A 25,857-nucleotide genomic window follows, 5' to 3' on the forward strand; every position below is an offset into this window, starting at 1 on the left:
ATTACGAAGAAGTTACTTCTCTAATACTTAATTTTCTATCCATAAAATTATCACTATATATACTTAACATTTTATGTCTGTTACTCCATAATCCTGGCCTTTTAAACTCACCTATTCTATCCCAGACACAGTCAGTAAGGAACTGATCTACAAAGGAACCTGCCTTTTATTTATTCTCACACACATTCCTCATATCAGCTAAGTACAAATGAAAAAGGCACTGTAAGAATTGGGCCTCCAAGTGGATGATGACTGGCATATAGCTTTACTATAAATATAATTATTTTCTCCACTAGAACTAAATCTAGCAAAGTGGATACACAAACTTGAAGGAAAAAAAAGTTGTGGTAAAAATGCAAAAGATTGTATAACACCCTCGGGGATACAGAAGACTGAACATTGCATGGGTATCATGTAATCCCTACTACCTAAAAAACAGTACCCTCAAGCTTGTCTTTTGAAATCCTAATTATTTTGATCAAACCTCTAAACATGCATTTCAGTGTTGTCTCTTCTGAAAGAAATCAGGGGAGGCTAGGATTATGACTTTCTGTGGTCTAATGGCACACATTCATTGTTTTGGTTTTTTTTTTTTTTTTTTTTTAGACAGAGTTTCGCTCTTGTTGCCCAGGCTGGAGTGCAATGGCGCGATCTTGGCTCACTGTAATCTCTGCCTTCCAGGTTCAAGTGATTCCCCTGCCTCAGCCTCCCGAATAGCTGGGATTACAGGCGTGCACCAGCACGCCCGGCTAATTTTTTGTATTTTTAGTAGAGGCGGGGTTTCACCATGTTGGTCAGGCTGGTTGCGAACTCCTGACCTCAGGTGATCCACCCACCTCGGCCTCCCAAAGTGCTGGGATTACAAGTGTGAGCCACCGTGCCTGGCCACACATTCATATTTTAATGAGATAGAGGTGTGTGTGTTTGGAATGGTTGCCTGTTATGGCAAACATAGACTTTAGAGTGAGATCGCTCTCTCACTAATGATAAATGCATCATAAGGCTTAAAACCTGACCCCTTGACAGGCCTACTTTGACATAAAAAGAATAGAAACCATTTATCTTCAACTTTATTTTATTTCTTGTGACATCTTAGAGTCCTCAAGTTCCTTCTTGGTATGACAAAATTGTGATAATAGTGATGATGGTTCACATTTGTATAACTTACAGTTTGCCTACATTTTTTCTTATTTGTACTTTACAATTGTTTCAGAAGGGAAACAGATTGAGATGTGATAGGGTACTCTCTTTAGTTAGCTAGTTAGTGGCAAAGACCTTTCCTAGGGATACTGCTACTCACTAAAGTAAAAACAAATTACATTAATCTTTTAGTAAATTATTTTGTTCTTTTTGACATGAAGGCAAAATTCATTTTATAAATATTGATATTAAACTAGTTTTCTCTAACAGTGAATGTTTACACTTAATTGTTTAGTAAAATATCAGTAAGTATTGGTGGTGTTCCTGTATACAACCCTGAAAATGGACCATAACTAATAGAATATTTAATTGTATCCTCATTTATTAGGCACATGAGTCCTTCTAAATATTGAAGTCAGTCTTCCTATTCCCAAATAAATATTACAAGGGTCACTCTTTCATTCACAGATTTGTGCATTTATCCACTTACCCTAAGTTTACTGAGCACCTACTCTGTGCCAGGCACTGCGCTAGGTACTGTAGGGATCTAGACACCTATAAGGTCTAATCTCTATGCTTGCACAGGTTAGTGAGGGAGACAGAAATATCACCCTCGAAGGCAAATACAAGGAAGAATATGTTAACATTAAGAGCAATTAGCAATTAGAGAATTAGAAGTAGAGAAAGGGGAGGAAAGAGATTGTTCTCGGACAAGGTACAAAAGAGGTGCCTAATTAGTTTGGAGTCTAACTGTTCTGTTTGACTAGATGTAGGCTGCTTGAAGGGGTGTAGTGAGAGAGAAGATTAAAAAGGAAGGCTGGTAGTTTAGGCCCTTGATAAAATTGAACCAGACAAGATGGACCACTGGGATGCTGGTACATGATGATGGCAGTAACCCTTTTTGTTCCTCCTGCTTCTGTTCAGTTCCCATGATGGGCACCCACATGCCAATGGCTGGAGACATGAATGGACTCAGCCCCACCCAGGCACTCCCTCCCCCACTCTCCATGCCATCCACCTCCCACTGCACCCCCCCACCTCCGTATCCCACAGATTGCAGCATTGTCAGGTGAGTCCACAGCATGTGCCCCTGGGGGCCTGCCCTAAGCATCCCGGGATGGTGGAGGGCGGATACTGTTATAGTCCATCAAACAGTTGGAAGGAAAGACAGCAGTCCTGTGGTTGGAGTTCAGTCACTATTAACTCTGATCTGTGGAGTGGTCAACAATGTTTTATCAAGGAAAACTACTATAACCAGCATGGAAACAAGGGAAAATGTCCGTTTATAGGCATATGGTTTTCATGTCTGTTTCCCTCCCCTTCACTTACTCCCTCCTCTCACATTTTTACATTGTCAATTGCGGCCCTCAAGTTGGTGCTCAGGGCTGGGTTTCCAAAAGGGCAATAAACTTGCTGTCTTGCTCCTTTTCCTCTCTCTAATCCTCATAGCTCGCAGCCACCATGGGACCATTATTTTGGAGTTGGATGTCCATAAAAAGTTTTAATGCTATCCAAAATGACAGGGACTTTCAAAAACTGATGGCCTTTCCTACTCTGCCTATGGGAAATGGGCACAACTCCAGAAAAGGGGAGTCGAGATAGGCAGAAGAAAGAAATGCATGAAGCCTGAGAGATTTGCTTCCCACAGAGGCAAGAGTAGGTTCCCAGACTTCTTGCCTAGTGTATATCTTCTTCTGCTGCTTCATGTGCAGAATGATTGTTTCATTTGGCTACTGGAACGATTTGTGTTGATTTTCCTGCTACGTCAATCACAGGGATGGCAAAGTGCATGGCCTGTTCCACCCAGGGTCTGTTCCGTGATGATGGTGGCATCATCATCAGTCTCAGACCAGCACCAAAAGGAAGGGGATCTGTATCCTAAGGAGGACATAAATCAAAAGGCATGAATGACTTCATGGAGTAGAGGCCTACAATTTTTTTATTAACCACATGAACCATTCTCACAAAGCCCAGATACAAAACAAATAGAGATGTTCTTTTTGAAGTGTAGAGCCAAGCAGCGAGAAAGCTAGGAACCTGAACACTGGACTTCCCTTTCACCCTTTGTAATGGTTTCTAGAACACTTACACAGAACCCTAGAATTCCACAGATCACCATATGATAATCACTGATCTGCAGGAATCCTTATAGTTGATTTTAATTTCTGTAGACCTAAACTTTCACCAATAATCTCCAGACCTCAGACTTAAGGCCCACATATATATTATCCACTCCTCATCTCTGATGTGGGGCATCCAAGGGCAAAATATATTGGGTTCTCCCTTATCTCGCCAATGCAGTTGGGGTGAACTTTCTTTTTCTGTTTCCTCCTTCCTCTTCCCTCCTCCCTCTGCAGTTTCTTAGCGAGGTTGGGCTGTTCATCATGTCTGGACTATTTCACGACCCAGGGGCTGACCACCATCTATCAGATTGAGCATTACTCCATGGATGTAAGTAACTGTTAGACTTTTCTCAAATTTTATTTCTTCATCTCTTTCCTCTGATGACAACTGCCTTGTAGTTCAATCCCTGATAGTTTAAAAATTTGTTTTTGTCATGCCCCCAATTATCCATTTTGATGGAACCCATAACTGTGTTAGAAAGATTCCCAGACCTCAACCTATACATATTAGAAGCTTAGCAATCAATCTTCCTTAGCTTGTCTGATCAGTCAACAATTGTCTATCGCACCTACACAATTCGCAAGGTGGGAAAGAGAAGCTATTCCTGCAATCAAAAAAATCATAATTTCTAAAGAATTAATACAACTTTTTGAGTGTTCTCATTAATCTGTGTAAGTTCCCAGAAAGGATAGCAGGACACCGGTGGTGCTATTCTCTTAAAAACATGGAGAGATGACACAATAGTCATTTGCCATGACTATTTAAGACAAAACTAGGAATAGAACACAAACGTGTAAGCTTACAGTCTTTAACTTTATTAACTGGCCTTTTCTGCCTTTCTTTAAATTAGTACCTTGAGGGAGATTCAGCCGTTCCTCTCAATTAAAACTATATGTTCCTTTATTAATTTTCAGTTTTATCATAATAGAGCCCAGCCATTTCTAATCATTGGGCATTACCAATGGCCATGGGGTCAAATCCCAATCACCCTTTTTAGTAGCAATGAGAACTTGGGGTTATCACTTTGCCTCTCTGGGCCTCAGTTAATAAAATATTGGGTTCAAATTACTCCTTTCTGGCTCTGATATCCTTTGATTTGTCTTTGAAACAAGCTGGGCGAGAGGGGACTTTTTCTTGCTTCCTACTCCACTTTTTGAACTCCTGCTCACACGGAAGCTAGTGTTGCTCTGGTTTATGGCAATCTGATTTGTCTCTTAGGCCGCGCTCTTCATGCTGCTCTCTTTGGGGTTCGCTAGCCTCTCTTCTAGCTTCCAGAGGGTACTTTGGACTGCGGGAAGAAGACAGTCTCTGCCTCTGCTGCTACTTCTATTGTTGGGGACTCTTTCTTCCCCCTCCTTGAGCACCGATGCTAGAGACGCCCGTGCAGCATGAGAATGCCCCCACCATGAGGTGACGTGTACATAGTGTACCGCCCCTATGCTCACCCCTCTTCACCCCATAAATCACTCCTGGCTGCTGCTCCCTGATAGAATAAGTTATAAGTGAAAACTGCAGGGAAAGCTTTAAGAGTAAGTTCCAGTATTATTCTGATAACTTTACAGTCACTTCCATCCACTGAAGAGAACAGAGTTGCCCTGTATTTGAGAGAGCCTCCTGTAGTAGAGTCCTACATTTTAGAACAGAGAATCTTCCTCTTCCCTATATTTTTAAAGTTATACTTTCCACTTGCTCACTTATTTCCACTGGGGAATATGTCAGGCTGTTCCCGTGATCATTAGGATCTGCAGATACCCTCTATAAGTTCATTTCTGCTGATGTTGACTAAGTCCTATGCCAGTCTGTGGGCCACAGCTTTCTCACCTGTCAGTCATTAGTTAAAATCCATCCAGGGCATCATGACAATTAACACAGTCTAATTTACAAAGAGCTTTGCATTTACTGAGAGCCTCAAAAGTATAAACAATCCAAGAAACATAAAAAGCTATGCTTATTTAGGCCGGGCGCGGTGGCTCACACCTGTAATCCCAGAACTTTGGGAGGCTGAGGCAGGTGGATCACGAGGTCAGGAGATCAAGACCATCCCGGCTAACACGGTGAAACCCTGTCTCTACTAAAAATACAAAAAATTAGCTGGGTGTGGTGGTGCACCTCTGTAGTCCCAGCTACTCAGGAGGCCGAGGCAGGAAAATAGTGTGAACTCGGGAGGCGTAGTTTGCAGTGAGCCGAGGTCGCGCCACTGCACTCCAGCCTGGGTGAAAGTGCAAGACTCCATCTCAAAAAACAAATAAAAAAAGCTATGTTTATTTATTCATGGATTACCTTCTTTATAAGGTATTCTTCTGCTACAGTAAGAGATTAGGAATACCTCTAATGGCCTGAAAATTCACACCATAGAAAAATATGACACCAAACTACAAACTTCCAAATTGAGAAATTTTGGGAAGCTGTGCAAATTTCTCCTCCTCACCTCAGCCTCTTCCTGCGTATTTCTAGAAAGAGACACCCTTTTCTCAGCTTTTATCTTAGAGCCAGTCTAAGTTATTGGGCATCATCACTTCCTGGAAAAGGAATGTGATCTAAATTTGGGGAACTTCATTAGTATCCCCATAACATGCAAAGATCAGGTAACAATACACCATAATAATAATACAAATGGTTAATATTTATAGAGTGTCTTGTAATTTATAAAATACTTTCATAGCTGTATTTACCTATGAGTCTATAGCATCTTTTGCCCTAGAAAGCAATTGTATCTCATTTTACCAAAGAAGAAACTGAGGCTGGTAGAGAATAAGTGACTAAGTTCTATAGCCAGTCAGTGACTATCAAAACCTCTGCCACGGTTTTCTCACTCCAAGCACAATGTGCTGTTTACCTACCATTCTGCCCTGTGAAAATATGAGCTATCACTGAAGCAATCTAAAGAAGAGCTAATGCAGATAAATGTAAGCGATATCACCACAGTCAGTTAAGGTTGACCCTATTTGCAATGCCTTCTGCACCCATTCACAGAACATAGACACAATTGCTCTTCATTTTGATACCTTGCTTTATTCAAACACCAAGAGACCTTTTAGATAAAAGTGCCGTTTCAGGTTCTGAGGATGCCCTAAGTCCCTAATTTTTTCACTTAGTTATGTGACTTTAAACTTGTCAACCTCTCTGGCCTTCAGTTATTCTATCTATAAAACAGGTCTAATAATGTTTACCACAAATCTGAGGATTAAATGATATCATGAATATAAAATAATTCAGTGCCTGGCACATAGAAAGTACTCAATCTTTTCTTCTCATCTCCTCAAACAAGTGGTGGTGACATTCCACTAATACCTTTCTTCTAGTGACTAGCCAGGTAAATTCAAGCATAAGTAGGTACCTCATGTTTCTATTTGGGATTTTTGCCCTCTCGTCTAGCTATTATCCCAATTTTACCAATGAAGAAACTGAGGCCAGCAGAGACTAAGTGAAGTGTTATACACAGGCAGGAATGGCACCTCAAGGCTGTGCCTTTGTGCTTGGTTACATAGAGTTGAAGACTCAGAGAACTAATTTTATTTTCTAATTTGTGGATCAATAGATTCAGATCAATTAAACCAGAGCATCAGGGAATGATAGCATGCTATGGACTAAATGTCAGTTTTTCTCCTTGTTTTCATTCTCCATGACACCTTCCCCTGTTGCACAGGATCTGGCAAGTCTAAAAATCCCTGAGCAATTTCGACACGCAATCTGGAAGGGCATCCTGGACCACCGGCAGCTCCACGAATTCTCCTCACCTTCTCATCTCCTGCGGACCCCAAGCAGTGCCTCTACAGTCAGTGTGGGCTCCAGTGAGACCCGGGGTGAGCGTGTTATTGATGCTGTGCGGTTCACCCTCCGCCAGACCATCTCTTTCCCACCCCGAGATGAGTGGAATGACTTCAACTTTGACATGGATGCTCGCCGCAATAAGCAACAGCGCATCAAAGAGGAGGGGGAGTGAGCCTCACCATGTGAGCTCTTCCTATCCCTCTCCTAACTGCCCGCCCCCTACAAAGCACTCCTGCTTAATCTTCAAAGCCTTCTCCCTAGCTCCTCCCCTTCCTCTTGTCTGATTTCTTAGGGGAAGGAGAAGTAAGAGGCTACCTCTTACCTAACATCTGACCTGGCATCTAATTCTGATTCTGGCTTTAAGCCTTCAAAACTGTAGCTTGCAGAACTGTAGCTGCCATGGCTAGGTAGAAGTGAGTAAAAAAGAGTTGGGTGTCTCCTTAAGCTGCAGAGATTCCTCATTGACTTTTATAAAGCATGTTCACCCTTATAGTCTAAGACTATATATATAAATGTATAAATATACAGCATAGATTTTTGGGTGGGGGGCTTTGAGTATTGTTTAAAATGTAATTTAAATGAAAGAAAATTGAGTTGCACTTATTGACCATTTTTTAATTTACTTGTTTTGGATGGCTTGTCTATACTCCTTAAGGGGTATCATGTATGGTGATAGGTATCTAGAGCTTAATGCTACATGTGAGTGACAATGATGTACAGATTCTTTCAGCTCTTTGGATTCTAAATACATGCCACATCCAACCTTTGAGTAGATCCATTTCCATTGCTTATTATGTAGGTAAGACTGTAGATAGTATTCTTTTCTCAGTGTTGGTATATTTTTATATTACTGGCATTTCTTCTAGTGATGATGGTTTATGTTGGGGTGATTTAATCCAATCATAAGAAAAAGTTCATGTCCAAACATTCTCTTTAGTTTTTGGTTGGGAATGAGGAAAATTCTTAAAAGGCCCATGGCAGCCAGTTCAAAAACACCGGATGTCATGTATTTGAGCATATCAGTAACCCCCTTAACTTTAATACCAGATACCTTATCTTACAATATTGATTGGGAAAACATTTGCTTCCATTACAGTGGTATTAAAACTAAATTTCACTACTAGATTGACTAACTCAAATACACATTTGCTACTGTTGTAAGAATTCTGATTGATTTGATTGGGATGAATGCCATCTATCTAGTTCTAACGGTGAAGTTTTACTGTCTATTAATATTCAGGGTAAATAGGAATCATTCAGAAATGTTGAGTCTGTACTAAACAGTAAGATATCTCAATGAACCATAAATTCAACTTTGTAAAAATCTTTTGAAGCGTAGATAATATTGTTTGGTAAACGTTTCTTTTAAAGACCCTCCTATTCTATAAAACTCTGCATGTAGAGGCTTGTTTACCTTTCTCTCTCTAAGGTTTACAATAGGAGTGGTAATTTGAAAAATATAAAATTATGAGATTGGTTTTCCTGTGGCATAAATTGCATCACTGTATCATTTTCTTTTTTAACCAGTAAGAGTTTCAGTTTGTTGGAAAGTAACTGTGAGAACCCAGTTTCCCGTCCATCTCCCTTAGGGACTACCCATAGACATGAAAAGGTCCCCACAGAGCAGGAGATAAGTCTTTCATGGCTGCTGTTGCTTAAACCACTTAAACAAACAGTTCCCTTGAAACTTTGGGAAAACATGTTAATGACAATATTCCAGATAGATCTTTCAGAAATATAACACATTTTTTTGCATGCATGCAAATGAGCTCTGAAATCTTCCCGTGCACTCTGGTCAAGGGCTGTCATTGCACATAAGCTTCCATTTTAATTTTAAAGTGCAAAAGGGCTAATGTGGCTCTAAAAGGTAATGTATGGGTTGCCTCTGAAAAGTGTATATATGTTTTGTGTGAAATTGCATACTTTGTATTTTGATTATTTTTTTTTTCTTCTTGGGATAGTGGGATTTCCAGAACCACACTTGAAACCTTTTTTTATTGTTTTTATATTTTCATGAAAATACCATTTAGTAAGAATACCACATCAAATAAGAAATAATGCTACAATTTTAAGAGGGGAGGGAAGGGAAAGTTTTTTTTTATTATTTTTTTAAAATTTTCTATGTTAAAGAGAATGAGTCCTTGATTTCAAAGTTTTGTTGTACTTAAATGGTAATAAGCACTGTTAACTTCTGGAACAAGCATACAGCTTTGCAAACCCATTAAGGGGAAGAATGAAAGCTGTTCCTTGGTCCTAGTAAGAAGACAAACTGCTTCCCTTACTTTGCTGAGGGTTTGAATAAACCTAGGACTTCCGAGCTATTTCAGTACTATTCAGGTGACACTAGGGCCTTGGAAATTCCTGTACTGTGTCTCACGGATTTGGCACTAGCCAAAGCGAGGCACCCTTACTGGCTTACCTCCTCATGGCAACCTACTCTCCTTGAGTGTATGAGTAGCCAGGGTAAGGGGTAAAAGGATATTAAGCACAGAAACCACTAGAAGTGGGCTTAATGGCGTTCTTGTGGCCTCAGCTCAATGCAGTTAGCTGAAGAATTGAAAAGTTTTTGTTTGGAGATGTTTATAAACAGAAATGGAAAGCAGAGTTTTCATTAAATCCTTTTACCTTTTTTTTTTTTTCTTGGTAGTCCCCTAAAGTACAGTATGTGGGATATTGAATGTTAAAGGGATATTTTTTCTATTATTTTTATAATTGTACAAAATTAAGCAAATGTTAAAAGTTTTATATGCTTTATTAATGTTTTCAAAAGGTATTATACATGTGATACGTTTTTTAAGCTTCAGTTGCTTGTCTTCTGGTATTTTCTGTTATGGGCTTTTGGGGAGTCAGAAGCCAATCTACAGTCTCTTTTTGTTTGCCAGGACATGCAATAAAATTAAAAAAATAAATAAAAACTAATTAAGAAATTGTGTATGTATCTCTCTGTGTCTGTTTGCCTATTTGTCCATTCCTCCATCCTTTGGCCTTATTTATATTATCAAGGAAGAAGAGATACCGAGAGAAACATTGGAGAGGTTCAAATGTTGATGTTTCTCATCTGAGAACAAATAATCATTCTTTTCTCATTTTAGCCAACCTACAAAATAGGAAAGACCAGAATGGCATTTTCATTTGGTGAATGAGACATTCAAAGTTTTAATACTTTATTTGATTGAGGCCAGAAAGAGTTTGCTTTAGAACAGGGACTAGACTTCAAATATTCCTAATGTCTAACTTAGTGACCTTCCGATGATACTCAGCAGTGACCTCATCAGTACTGTGGGAGTGGAAAGCAGATAAGCTGGTGGTATGTGGGAGCATGCTGCAGATGGTGGGCCCTGACTGGGCCATGTTCCCTTTTAAACTCATTGTTAAATATCACCCTTCAATTATGTACATTGATTCAGCCAATACTATCTCTATCAAAATGGGTGAATTATTTTTATTAAATAAGAATGTATATTACTTTATGGGATAACGTTGGATGGCGTGAATACAACATAATGCCTTAGACTTATAAACTTTCCAAAGTAACAAAAATAAATATATAATAAAGATATCAATTTGTTTTTCTATTTATACATATAATCACATTATAAAGATATGTTCATATAGGCAAGCAGGTGCAGCCAAAAGATTCAATTCTTAGTCCTTGCAGTCTAGGTGATAGAGTGCCAGAAATGAAACAGTTAATTCGATGATGCTAGCATGAGGAATATAAAAGAGCTATAAAAATGATTAATGATCTGTCATTTTGGCTCTTTAAATTTTTATTTTTATTTTTTCCGTAGTTCTATTTGTATGGATTGGTAGTTCATGACTTTTATTTACTCTTAGCTGTCTTCTGGAGTAAAAGAAAAACCTCCTTTCAAAAAAACGCATTTGCTTAGAATTATTGGGTCTGTTAAAACCCTTTTACAAATACAAACTGCACTATGGAAACTCAGCGATTTGTTTTTTCATGTCTTGAGACTTTATTTTAGCCATTCTAGAAATTGCTTTATTTTTATCAATCGATTCTAATGAGTAAAAAAAGAATAAAAACCAAGAAGGATGGTGGGATTGCCCAAAACTGTGCTGTCCAATATGATAGTCATTAGCTACATGTAATTATTGAGCACGTGGATGGAGCTGGTCAAAACTGAGATGTGCTGTATATGCAAAATACACATCAGACTTCAGGGACCTAAAAATATAAAATAACTCCTTGATAATTGTTTAAATTAGATGTTGAAAATTAAATATTTTGGGTTAAATATACTGAAATTAATTTTACCCATTTGTTTATTTTTATATGCTTACTACAAAATTTGATATTATGTAAATGGCTTTCATTGTAGTTCTATTGGGCAATTGGCTAGAAAGATGATGTAATAAGAAGCCTGTAAGGATGATGAAATGAATTTACTATTTACTATTGTGTAATTATCCAGGTTTTTTGTTTGTTTGTTTGTTTTTTACTGGGTTGCTCATTAGTATTGCATCAGTTTTCAACAAAGTAATAGAATAGGAGACAATATCTTCATAGTTAGAAAATTATCTTCATAATTTTCTCCCCATAATGGTAAAGATATTAAAAATGATAGAGAAAATATTTCAAAATTGTTACATCAGAATATGAATACAAAACACAATGGCACTCTAGACTCTGGTGATGGTGAAATGGCTCGTGTAAGTTAAATTTTAAACTGAGTTTTCATGTAATGATATCCTTGATGAATTTTCTCAAGCACAAGGCTCAATGGCCAAGGAATACAGTTTTAAAGATAGAAAGGGTATGTGCTTACTCTAGATAGTTCTTCAATAGGAAGAATTTTACCATTTAAGGTTACAACAATAATCTGACCATCCAATTTTCTAAAAGGACATGCGATAGTATTATTTTAGTTCTAATGATTCTTGTGCACCAAAATTTACCAATATACTTCACAGGTGGACAAATAAAGGCTGGTGTGTATCAAAGGTAATCGGAAGAAAACAGATGATGTAGAAACTTAACTCATTGGATTAATCATTCTAATCGGTGTTTAAAAACTATTTTGCAGTTTTGGAGTGAAGAACATAGTCATCCTCTCTTCAACAAAGGCATGAGCCATCAAGGAGTCAAAAAGATAGTTCAAGCGTTTTATTTTGATGATGTAAATACAAGATAAGCAATCAGAGGTAATGATGTTAGAACTTATCAGAGGTGTATTTGAAATCAATATTTACAAGGTAGCTATGGCCCAAATTTCATGATAGTTCATGAGCAGTTAATTGCGTTCAGAAGATATTTTCTATTTCATGTACATGTGCCACTGAAATCGTTAAGAAAATTTTAGATTTACTATGTTTATATTAAAATTTATTATAAAATTATTCTTCACCATATATTCTGTTATTTATAAAATTACTAAAATAAAAATATAAAGCATTAATTAGACCCAGAAGATATGGATAATGACTACTGTACTGAGAATTATTAGAATAACTTATCTAATATTGCTATAGAATGCCAAAAACCTAATGTTCATTAAATACTCTTGAATTATCTAAAATTTGCATAGAATCTCTGAGATTCCAAGAACATATTTCTGCTTTTGGGTGCAGTTTCTGAATTATCTAAGAAGGTAGCCCAAGGACTTTCCTTGGTACAGTGATTTATTTTGTATTCCTAGTAGCAAAATAAAAGTATGGAATAAAGGCCTGCCCATAGGTGGGTAGACACTGGAACCTTCCTAGATCCGGGAAAGATACCTTTAATCTTGAGTCAGGGCGTCCACAGACTGGCAGAAGGCAGTGGTTATTATCCGTTTTGCCATTCTTTCTCTTTCGTATACCGCAGTTCTCTTGCTAGGTAAACTGGAACATAGGACACTTTCAGCCTTGAGTATGGATTTCCTAGCTTCCTCTTTCTTTGTACCCATAAAAACTTTGGTGTCCATTATCATTCTTCCAAATTTGATTTACACTATGCCTTTTCCCCTGGTGCTTCAGACTCATTCCAAAAAAAGTTATGCAGATGTGTAGATTTCACGGAAATATGAAAATCCACAGTGAAAAGAACACTTGACTGAGAGGAGTCTGGTGACTTGGGCCAGATGCTTAATCTTCTGCATTTCAGTTTCAACATCTGCCAAATGAGAGGTCTGAACCCATAACTTGTCAGTATTTCAGTAATATCTTTTGGAAGAAAGCCGAAGGATGGCATGAAACAACTCTTCCAATATAGAAGTGGGGTTAGAGTTTTCAGAAAAAATTCAGCAGTCTCAAAGCTGTAATCTTCATTAAATGCAGACCTAAAAGTGTCGGGAATCTTGTTCCTTCTTTAGAAAGGTTTTTCACAGAGCGCTAACCATATATATTTTTCTCAGATAAGAGTAGTTCACTAATTTAACTTTGTGGTTTTAGAGTCATGTTGGGTGTGTCCTTGAAATTTATGAGATTTGTAACTCCTTACACTAATCCTGACTCTGTCTATGTGCCAGGTGGGTGGCAAGTACTGGCAGGTGAACTTCCCTTTTGTGATTCTGATTAGAATTCTAGGCCTAGCATGCTGGAGGACCAACCTTTTGCAATTCAAGTAGAAGTCTGACACAGGACAAGGCACAAAAATTTTTCGCAGAGAGAGCTTGACATCAGAGACACCAGGCAGAAAATAATGAATCCTATGAGTGCTTTAACTCCTCTTACATTTGCTCCATAATTGGAAACGCTATTATTTTTCTGTGAAAGAAATTATGGTGACTTTGAATATGGTTCAATATTCCGAAATTCTAGGTACTACCTTCTATAAGTAGATTACTCTGCAGTGCAGTGGCACAATCATAGCTCACTGCAGCCTCGAACACCTGGGCTCAAGCAATCCTCCTGCCTCAGCCTCTTTAGTAGCTGGGACTACAGGTGTGTGCCACCAAAACCGCTAATTTATTTTAGTTTTCATAGAGATGGGGGTCTCACTATGTGGCCTAGGCTAGTCTGGAACTCCTGGCCTCAAGCAATCCTCCTGCCTCTGCCTCTGCCTCCCAAAATGCTGGGATTACAGGTATGAGCTACTGTGTCCAGCCTGCTCTTCTGTATTTTACCTAAGCTTGCATCAGCGGTCTTCAATATTTCTCCAACTTATCAATACCTTCCTAATACGATTTTGTCTCACCGATGATTAAATGTTAGAGAAAGCACTTGAAAGCACTCGCAATCCCTAAAGTACAGAAATGGTGGAATTTTAAAAGAGAATGAAAGGAGAGAGAAGAAAAGATCAACCCATTGTCAGATTCTGGACTGTGAAATGAATAGAGAAAATTCTGCTGTGTCATTTCATGGGGCCTCTTGCCAAATGCATTTTGGAAATGTTTAGAAAGTTTGTTCCAAAGAATTCTGGAATTACGTGGCATCCAGGTACCAGCACATTTGGTATCTCAGGACAAATGCTGACATCCATAAATATCCAATGGCAGTCGTGAAATAATATTCTAAGAAATAGAACACTTTTGTGAACCTCGCCCACGCAGAAGAAGCCCTAGGAAATATTTGCCTAACACCACCTGGTGTTCAAAATGACTTTCAGGACACTGAGAAGTAAATATATATATATATATATATGCATATATATAATTTTTGTTTTTACTACTTGGGGATAGGGACATCTCAGTATCCCTTTTCCTTGTCTTTTGCTTTCTCGGGGTCCTGTTGTCACCCTAAGTAATTGGCTTATAAGCAGCACAAACTCTCAGCAAAATGATATGAAAGTTGTCTTTGGAATATTCCATTTCCATGCCTGTCTTTCTTTTCCCTTTCTGCTGAAGACATTCACATTTTATTTTTTACCTTCTCTACTCAAACCTGATATTCCTAGCTGAGTGGTAATTTCCTTGATGGTGCATGAGACACCACGGTTAGATGCATTTTGCCGGGAGTTTCTAACCATGCCTTGGAGGTGGTTACCTGCCACTTATTCTTACCAATCCCCACTTTAAGGCCCATGATTCTTTCAAGATTCACATGTAAGGCAGGAAGCCATGGCTAAGCCTAGTCTCACCAAAGGCTCAGCAGAAGGCGTAATACTGTCCAGTGGCTGGCCAGTGTTCAATTAGCATTTGGCAATCAATAGAGTTCTGTCTTCTCAGATACAGCCCTTCTTCTTCCCTGGTATAATATCCTATTCATAAGAACATAGTTTGGCTGGCTCTCTCCTCCATCTTTCATCTCCTTAGCCTCATTATTTCTTGTCCTGGGGTACAATACCACAGTCTTTGCTCATCATCACAGCCTCTGTAACACTTTGACCTCCCTTGGTAGAGAATCAGGAGCGGTGAATGCCTCTCTCCCATGATTGTAATGCATTCTTTCCTTCCCTGAGGAAAAGTGATTCCCTGTCTCTTGGCTGAAAGACTAATTTTTTTTTTTTTAATGAACTCCACTCCAATTATTTCCATGATATTCTTGTGTAATACCAGTCTTTCCTCCTCATGTTGAATGGGTTGGGTGCATTCAGTGAGGAAACTAGAGGTGGTAAATATTGGGAAAAAGAGAATCTGGTGGAGCAGGTGGAGATCAGCAAAGGTCTGCATTGAGGCTACACATGGGCTTTGGTGAGGGTTCTGCTTGTGCTTCCTGTCCCAGGGGTTACTCAGCTGCCTTTGACAGACTCTCATATGTGCAAAGCACTGTGGGAAATTCAAAGTTGAAAAATACACAGCTCTATGAATCACCGAAGTTTAGACTTAGAAGCAACTTAAGAGCCAGCTAGTTTAAACTCTTCATTTTCTGGAGCGGAAAACTGAGACCCAGGTAGGAAAAGGAACTATCCAGATTCTCACAGCAAGGCCAAGAAGAACCAGGTGATCCACACTTCCCTTTCTCATTTGTAGTACAACCTAACTCAACCTCTACTTAGAAGTCTCTCTTCCATACCACAGTGACGCCCTTGTTATTGCTGTTGCTCTCTATTTCTCAATGGAACTTGTCAATGAATACTTTTGAGTGCTGCTTACGAGTGATTCCTTCTCTCACTCTGTTTGCTTTACTGTTTTTCATCCCCATGCTGGTTTTTACCACAAACACCCCTGGCCTAAAGAACTCTGGAATTCACACAATTGGTCTTGGTTTTCCCATCTCTAAGAGGAAAGAGGCTGGAGTAAAAGATCTCAAAGTCCTCTGCTACCTTCAGTGTTCTAGAAATGTACATTTCGCCATGAGGTAGGCCACGATTTAAGGAAGAAAATGGGATTTTCATTACATACTGACATTACTTAGCTAAAATTAAGAGGCCTTAAGAATTAATAACATTTAGGTAAAAGCTGTGAAAGGTGCTAATAGGAATTGCTGGGATAAAAGCAAAGATTTGTGCAACAGCTATAGGCATTTTCCATGACAATCTTCCTTCATAGCATGACTTTCAGTTGGGACACCCTCTTCCAATCTCTCAGGAAACAGAAGAGATGATGTCAACGTAGAGGAAAAGAAGTGGCACTTTTCTAGTTTATATATTTAAAAAAAAACAATCAAGTAAAACATAGCTAAAGAATATCTGTCAATAGGTCTGATGATCTAGATGGATTGTATAAATAAATATGAAATCTTTATATTCTTAATATATATGATTCACTGTTTCCTAAAACATTTCATATAAATTATTTTGTTTATTTCTTCAACACTGTGGAATAGACAGAGCAAACATTATCAGTACAAAGGGTGGAGGAAGCTGAGCCTCTGAGAAGTTACAGGCACGTCTAAGTTCACAAAGCTATTATAGTTAGTGGTAGAATCAGCAAGTCTTTCTATTCTAGTTTGGCTCTTTTTTTCCCATGGTACTGTTGTCTCCAATCAGAAAATAAGTTCTCAGTGGGTCACTCTCTTAGGCTGCACACACACACCTCAAAGAAAAGAAGCCTGTGGACTTTCCTTGGTTGGAGACAGAGTATGTGTTCCAAAATCTGTCAGCCCTAGATTGCATCCAACTAACCTAGATCTTTCCAGTTAGGCCCCTCAAGCCCCTTATTGAAAACATAACACTTCCATGACTGGCCATTGTCAGGAGGATAAAGCCTATCTAACTTTGTCACTAATTTGCCCTTTAAGTCTAATATTATCTGATGCTCCAACCAATTCTGTTTACTCAACATTCCCAGCTAGAATGTAATCTTCACAAGGCAGGTTTCCTTGCGTTGTTAATTGATGAGGCCTACTGTAGCCTTCACTCAATAACTATTTGTAGAATTCAACAAGTCAATTCTTGAATTTTCAGGTATCTGTGCATTTTCTATGCTGTTCTCTTCAACAGAATGCTTCGACCCTACTCTCACCCATCTCAATCCACCTCTTTCTGTCTTTCAAAAATTACCTCAAACATTACTTCCACAACAAAGCTTCCTTGATTATCTAACACTGGAAAGACCTAGTAGAACTTAGATGTATTTCTGTTTTCATGATAGATATGAACAAACTTGGCTTCTCAGTTTGATTGTCTTTTTTTTTTTCTTTTTTCTATTATTTCTGAATGTTAAAAAGCATTTTAATTGTTGTGGGGCAGAACATAAGAAATCCCTCCCCTATCCTCTAGGGGGTAGGAAATAGGAAGAAAAAAGGAAAAGAGTATATATATATATATATATACACATATATATAGAGTATATATATATATATATACACATATATAGAGAGTATATATATACACATATATAGAGAGTATATATATACACATATATAGAGTATATATATACATATGTATATACATATATAGAGTATATATATACACATATATAGAGTATATATATACACATATAGAGTATATATATACACATATAGAGAGTATATATATACATATATAGAGTATATATATACACATATATAGAGTATATATATACATATATAGAGAGTATATATATACATATAGAGAGAGTATATATATATATAAAAGAGTATATACGTATATATGTATATATATGTATATGTGTATATATATATATACACACAACACTATATAATATATACATATATAAAACCCTCAGCTATGGCCAATTATACCACCTGTCTTTCAAAAATGCCTTTTGAAAATCCCAGGTTCTCCTTGATACAAGAATGCTCATTCTTTCTTCAAACCGCCTAAAAATGTATCTTTTAAGGCAAGCTACCTGTTCTGATTGCTAAATGTGTGCATTTTGAGTGGTCTGTGCCCATTCTCTGTGGGTTGTTAAGTAGTTTGAATACAACCCCTGCCTCTATGGATGTCACCACAATCTGCTTCGTGTTTTCTGTTTTGTGGTCATATATCTCTTGAAAGTTGATCCTGTACAGTTTCTAGTCCAACCCCTAAATAAAGTGCTTAAGACATAATGGGTGTTTAATGAAGGTTCGATGGATTATTATTTTAAATGCTAATAAATACTTTGCAAACAGGAAAAACAGGTAGTATGTTTTGCTTTTTCTGAATAGCTTTCAGGGAAGGAAGTAGAAAGGTAAAAAGATACTAGATAGGTATATTCAAAATTTATTTTCACATACATATATATTTTTTTCTTTGAAGGTTTTCTTTCAGTCACACTAGATCTGGCTTCAGCGGTGGTTCAGCTCCTGTCTAGAAGGGACAGAGCTTTGCAGATGGGGTAACTCCTAATTCTTAGCTAGGAAATAACCCCTTGGGATATTAGAGATCTCAAAAGGTTTTACTATTTTCATTTGAGAGTCTAAAGCTCTATTAAAACCTACTCTAGCTTGCCCTTGATTGTCCCTTGATTTACTAGTGACATGCTGTCTATTGAAGAAAGAGGATTTCGTGGTCAACAAACCATACCCTAAGCTCTATGATGTGAAATGGAAATTTTCTAGTATATATAGAATTTATACTTTTAAAAATATAGAAAAGTTTAAAAAATAATTGATACATGTCCATATACCTACTGCCCATAAATTATGATTAACATTTTTTTGTATTTACCACAAATCTATGTATCTCTGTGCTGTTCATATAAGTCAAACTTAACAAAGTAAATATACCCTTTATCGCCCACCTATAGGTACACACAGCTTTCTGTTACTTCCCTGCGTTACCTGGGGCCAGAATTAATCTGCACCACAAGTTTAGAATGTTTCCTCCAATCCATTATCATTTTGCTTTCTATAGTACAGATAAGTAAATTTCATAGAATTGGAATAATATATATATATATATATATTTTTTTTTTTTTTTTTTTTGAGATGGAGTCTTGTTCTGTCACCCAGGCTGGAGTGCAGTGGCACAGTCTCAGCTCACTGCAACCTCTGCCTCCCGGGTTCATGCCATTCTCCTGCCTCAGCCTCCCAAGTAGCTGGGACTACAGGTGCCCACCACCATGCCTGGCTAATCTTTTGTGTTTTTAGTAGAGATGGGGTTTCACTGTATTAGCCAGGATGGTCTTGATCTCCTGACCTCATGATCCGCCCACCTCAGCCTCCGAAAGTGCTGGGATTACTGGTGTGAGCCACCGTGCCCGGCCAGAATAATAATCTTAAACGTAACAGTTGCCACATTAAGGTTTTTTTTTTTTTCATCCAGTTTCTCTGCCTTCATACGGTCAAGCTAAGTGATGGAATTGCCATGTTATAGATTGTATTAGTCAGGCTTCTCCAAAGAAACAGAACCAATAGGGTATATATAATGAGAATTGGCTCGTGTGATGATGGAGGATGAGGAGTCACACGATCTGCTGTTTGCAGGCTGGAGGACCTTGAAAGCAGGCAGTGTAATTCAGTCTGAGTCCAAAGACTCAAGAACAGGGCAAGAGGAGGAGGGTGTTGGTGGATTGTATGCATCCTTGTAGAGAACTGGGAATACCGATGTCTGAAAGCTCAAGAAGATGGAGGTTGCCGCTGAAATAGGGGGCAAATTTGTCCCTCCTCCACCTTTGGCTCTCTTCAGGCCCTTAAGGGATGCCACCCACATTGGTGAAGATGATCTTCTTTACTCAGTCTACTGATTCCAATGCTAATCTCTTCCAGAAACATCCTCACAGACACAATCAGAAATGTTTTTCTAGCTATCTGGGCCCATTCACACAGATGAAAAAGCAGAAATTCAAATATTCGAAACAAATTACCTAAGGCCATGCAGAGATTAAATAGAAGAAGCAGGATCGAAATGCTTTTTTTTTTTTTTTTTTTTCACTTCAAAGGCTTTGCTCTCCCCTTTGCATGGTGCTGTACCTTCTAAAATGATTGACTAAAACATGTGCCACTACTACTGAGCTTGGAAGTCCATAATTTTTAGTGGTACCAGTCTCCATGAATTATTCTTTGGAGCAAGACAGATGTAAGACTTATAGCCCTTGCCCTTCATGTGAGCATGGTTTAGAGTTTGGGAGAAGGTAGGGATGCATAAACAAACATGTATGAAGTCTTTCCAAGTGAGACTGCAGTATGAACTACTTGGGAGAATCCCTGGGGAAGAAAAGATGTTTTTGATTAGAGAAATCTGGAGAAATATCAGAGGAGAAGAAGCATTTGGACTCTCTTGTAGAATGAATATCATAGGCAAAGCCATAATGACATGGCAATGTGGCAGGTAAGTCAACAGACCACTTCATTAAGCTAGGAACATGAATGGGGACTCACAGCTTTACATATGACCAAAAGTCAGGAAAGACAGGCCACTGTACCTACTTTGGGGATTTTTGCCTCAGAAAGGTTTACAGAATTTTAGAAAAACTCTGTTTTCTTGGTACTCTACAACTCAGCTAAACATCTAAAACTCGCTAGTGCGGCTAGCCACCCCTCATAATATTTAGACAATTGCTCAATTACCCCTGGAGTAACTTGCAGGTTTTACACAAAGACATGTGGGAGAAGCAGGAAGGCTCCAATGCCTTGGGGTGAACCGCAAATTGTGAGTTTCCTAGTTTTCTGTTTTGTGGCTAGCTGATACAGGGACCATCCATTGTCCACAGAAACACTGGATACTATGAGAGAGGAATGAAGTTGCAGAATGCTGACCACAGCAAACTCATAGGGACTGCTTTTCTCTACAGATGGGGATGCCATTACTCAGATAATTTGAGTTATTTTCCTAAGGTCGCGAAGTCAGTGATTGACCTCCAGTGACTTCTCATGTCTCTTCTTCACACCCTGTGCAATACTCTTCCTGGCATGCCGTGGTAATAACACTCCTATATGTTTCTTTAATTTTCTTGCACAAAGCATGCTCCAGTTTAGCTTCAGCCAAGCAAGAGCACATTAGGAGGATCCTGAGAGTGAAATTTGTTCCCTAGAATATTAGGTGAAGAGTGCAACCTGCCTTCACTCTTCAGGTCCTATAAAATACAGAGGCCAGTTTGTTTTTCTCTAAACCTCTTAGTGTTTGAGAATCCCACTGGGGTCTCTAGAAAGAGTGCCTACCTTGGTCATCTGATGCCATTAGCTTGTGCCACTGCACCCATAACACTGCTGTTTCTAGATTTCCAACACAAAGACAGAGAAGATACAGGGGAAGATGACTTCTGTGGACCCACTTAGAGAGGTAGTCCCATCAATGTTAGAAAATACCTACATTCTTCAAAGACATTAAATAGTCATGCTGCTCCAATACAGCCAAAAGCATACTTTTTGGAGCAAAGTTAATCCTACCGAAACCACCTTCAATTAAACCAAGCTCTAGGGGCTAAGAAACAGAAAAGTGAATTAAGCTTCAGTGACTCAGCTCCTCCTTCCTCCCTGCCTTCGTCTATCAGCCAGGAATGTGGGGAGGAAGTGAGTTAGGGCAAATCTATGCTTGAGCTTCATAATGCAAAGAACCAGGATCTATACACACCCAAGGTGATTTTCCTACAAGTGCTATTTCTTTACAGTAAGTCTCCCCTAACACTTGGCTCCAGTGAGTATGAATCTTACATTTGCAAGTCTGGAAAGACCATGAATGGAAAGAAAGGCATGGATGCCCATGAAGAGGAAATTAAGGTGTGGCCATAGTATTCTCATTGGCAATAACATGAACTGGCTGATTTACTAATTAAGGTTAGATTGCCTACCATCAGACCCAGAAAAAAATTCATAATGTACAAGTGATTTAATAACAAAGTTCTCCATGAAAAAATAGTGGCAGAAACAGGACAGGAGAGAGGAAGAAGCCACACAAGCAAGAATACAGTGTCAAGCAAGGCGGGAGACAATAGCTTCAGCCTAAACTTGACACTGAACTATGAAATGTCAAGTTTCCCAAAATAGTCTCAACCTGAGGCTGGGAAACTTGGGATTTCATAATCCTGTACCTACCGATCATTGGTAAAGGGCTCTCCCAGGGACATATAAACTCTTAGGAACTCTCAGTTTTCTGTATGTTACAAAAATCCCAGGGGCAGTCATCCAAAAAGAACCATCACAATTGCTGGCTGTTGGAAGTGAAACATACCCAAGCCCAGGGAACATATTTAAGAAAAAAAATTATCTAGAAAAACATGTTCTTAGAATATCTAAACCTTAATCCAATAGCATCCTATCAGCTACATTTCCCAATTTTTTAAATTAATATTAACAAGGGGATCTATATTTAAGAGAGTTACCTTCATTTACTAATTTACAGACATCGCACTAATGCTTTCATATATACTCTGTGATACAGCATGGTGGTTTTGCATATACTACATGGCATTGCAAGATCACTGGAGTTCAACAGTTCCAGGTTTAAATTTTGACTCATCCATATTTTAGCTGAGTGACTTTGCTGAAGTTGCTTCACCTGTCTATGATTCAGCAGGTAGGTCAGTGCCTGTGAGAAAGGAATGAAATAAGCAAGTACAACCTTTAATAACACAGTCATGGCACATGATAAAGTCTCAATAAATACTTGTTATTAACAATGATAAGAATAATAATAATGTTCTTTATTTATTCATTTATACAACAAATATTTTTCAAGCACCTTCTATGTGTCAGAGCCTCTTTGAGGACAGGAATTACAGAGGGGTTAGTTAAAGACCCTGACCTCACAGAGTTTATATTCTAGTAAGGGACATAGATAATAAGCACACAAATAAGTATTTAATGCAAAGTCAGTTACTGATTAGCACAATAAGGAAAACTGAAGCAAGGCAAAAAACAAAACACAAAATGAATGGTAGAGTGAAAGATGGAGGCTATGATTAGATATGAAATTCAGGATACCTATGATTAGATATGAAGTCCAGGAATTCCTCTCTGGGTAAAACAGCAGACACCTGAATAAGTGGAAAGGATAAGATATCTTAGGAGTAGAGTTCCAGGAAAAGATAACAATGAAAGCAAAGACCCTGGGAGGGAATATATTTGTAATGTTAAAGAAATAGGAAGAAGTCCAGTATGACTGCAGTTTTGTGAGGCAGGCCAAGAGTATTAGGAGACAAAATCAGGGACAGTGGCAGAGAACAGACTAGATCACATAGAGTCAAGTAACCCAAGGTAAACAGTGGAAATTTCATTTAACCTGACTGATAGAAAATTATTGGAGGATTCTGAGTAGAGAGGAAAAATCTGGTTATGTTTGTAAAAGAGTACACTTTTGACTATATGCTGCCACAGGGCACAGGAGCTTCTATGCAAACCACTTTCGAGGAACAGACCTGGAGCTCACAGTAATCCTCAAGTTCAGTGAGCAAACTAAACCAATAGTAAACATAGGTTACTGGTTCATTCATGTGTCAGTATTGTCATTCAGAGAATAAGAGTAATTTTCTCTAATAGTTGCAAATCAAGTCCACGTAAGCCATCTCTAATATAAAGATAAGGTTACAAATGCACCATCTGGGTATTCTTTACCTTTAGTCTGTAACTTTAATTTTTCTGCCTTTTAGTGGAATAGTCTCTCTCATCGGAATAACTGTTTTTGGATGATCTTATATAACTGTGCCTGATTTGCTAGAAGCAAAATTACATACTGTTGGGAATTATTTTTTTGAAATATCGTGTTTCACAGAAACTCCCTCCATTTACACACCTCTGATGGCTGCCTTTTGATTTCAAATTAAAGCTCAACTCTGTAGCCAAGTATTCCATACTTCCTCTTCCCTGAACCAGGTAGAGCACTCCAATGTGCCTTACCTATGTTCTAACATAAGAGAACCACCTGCCCTGACACAACCAGGCTTCACTGTCCCTCAAACATACCATGCATAATTTTGTTACCACGTAACTGCTGATTTATTTTATTTGCTTAAGTGTTATATTTCTCTCAGGGCCAAGTTCAAGTCTCATCTCTATGTGGGGCCTTCCCTCACTACGAAAACCTCAATGATCATTCTCTCATCTGAACTACTTCTGCAGTTGTTGGAGTTAGCACATCATCTCTGGGATTATTACTGATCTTTTAAAGAATACATCCTTATAGGCCATCGGTAAACTTCTAAAAGATAGTGATTATGTCTTACAAATCTTTGTATTCTAGACACTCTGTATGTGGCACTTGGCTTTCCCGTAGATAATTCAAACTCATCATGGTTCATTCATGCTTTCACACTGCTTTCCACCCCCAGCACACCTACTCTTTTTTTTCCTTTTGTAACGTACATGAACCTCACTCCACAAACTTAAATGTGCAAGAAATTTACCTTTCTTTATTTTTATTAAATATTGACTTAATTTCTATTTCATTTATTTTTTTTGCATCAATGTGGTAAAAAATAAAAAGATTCTGGGTCAATTCAGGCTTTCTTCCTTTTTAAGTTCTGGTAGGGCGCCTCAGATCCACTCAGCCAACTGTCCACTCAGCCGTCTGTCCACTCAGACATACACTAAGGACTCCATAATCCCATCAGCTCCTTAGTCATTAATCCACTAGTGTCATTTCTGGAAGGCTTCTTTCTCTCATCGCCATGGCCATCCAAGGCCTGCAGCTCTGTCTCAGGCTTAGAAGCATGGGAGTCTCTCTGATGCTGTTTTGGGCTCTTCCTGCCTAGGCTCACATGCAATATGGACATTTTAAAGTCTTGCTACCTTCTTAAGGCTCTGTTCTTGGAGCAAGAAGCAAGACTCTTCTCTCCAGTATCTACCAATACCTATCTTCTCATCTCTGCATCATCACTCTGTCTTTCCAAGTGAGGAAAGATTTTACGGTCTGGAGGAAGCCAACTCTCATCTTTCAAATATATTTTTTTCTGTCTAAATTATGTAAGTTAACCTTAAAGATTTATAAGCAAACTCCAGAAAAACACTAGCAAGTAATTTTGTAACTGTACTTTGAAAATTTCTCTTTTTTAAAGCAATAATCCCTGATCAACCACTACTTTGATTAAGCAGGTATGGGAACATATAGATAAATTACTGGGAAAAAATGATTATGGGTTTAAAATGTCATCCAGCAACATTTACTTTAGTAATTAGCATAAATGTATACTTCTCATCTACCTAATCCATTAACTTGGTAGTCAACTTAGACTTCTTTCTCTTGCCCATCTCCATTGGTCTTGTTGTGCATAAACCAACACCAAAGAGAACCTTTTGGTGTAAAATTAGGTTTAATGGTAACATTCATGCCTAGACAATTCTGCTTGAGAAAAGCAGAATGAGTGAAATAATTCAAAAGTTCAAAGTAGGTAGGGATAAACCATAAGGGAAAAGAAATAATACGTGCTAGAAGTTCAGCTGAAAAAGAAATAAATTCTTTTGTCTTGTCTTCCTTAAGTTTCACCTCACTGTCTACATGTTCTAGATATTCAGTAGTCACTTGTTGTTAATCATGATAATGACAATGGTGTCCATTTGCAGCTCAACTTGTAAGTTTATTTTTCCTTTTAAAGCAGAAATATGGTGTTTTTTAATAATAGATAGCATATTATCTTTCTGAAAGACACCTATAGTCATTCAGGTTGAGAAGTGCACACAGACACAACATTCCAAAGTTGTAAC

General features: G+C 38.3%; 1 protein-coding gene across 6 annotated transcripts in view; it reads left to right on the plus strand.

Moving 5' to 3' along the window:
• The window catches only part of TP63 (tumor protein p63), a 266,146-nt gene extending 256,183 nt beyond the window's left edge, over nt 1–9,963 (plus strand). For 4 of the 6 annotated variants that reach the window (XM_054553125.2, XM_063722388.1, XM_063722389.1 and 1 more), the window contains exons 12-14: nt 2,065–2,209; nt 3,498–3,591; nt 6,911–9,963. In XM_054553125.2, coding sequence (XP_054409100.2) covers nt 2,065–2,209; nt 3,498–3,591; nt 6,911–7,207 — 536 coding nt within the window. In that variant the 3' untranslated portion in view covers nt 7,208–9,963. The remainder of the gene's footprint in view (nt 1–2,064; nt 2,210–3,497; nt 3,592–6,910) is intronic. The other 2 variants (XM_063722391.1, XM_063722392.1) reach the window with 1 other exon arrangement.
• The last annotated feature ends 15,894 nt before the right edge of the window (nt 9,964–25,857 follow it).

The sequence above is a fragment of the Pongo abelii genome, chromosome 2 (assembly GCF_028885655.2).
Source record: "Pongo abelii isolate AG06213 chromosome 2, NHGRI_mPonAbe1-v2.0_pri, whole genome shotgun sequence".
NCBI classification, from domain to species: Eukaryota; Metazoa; Chordata; class Mammalia; order Primates; family Hominidae; genus Pongo; species Pongo abelii.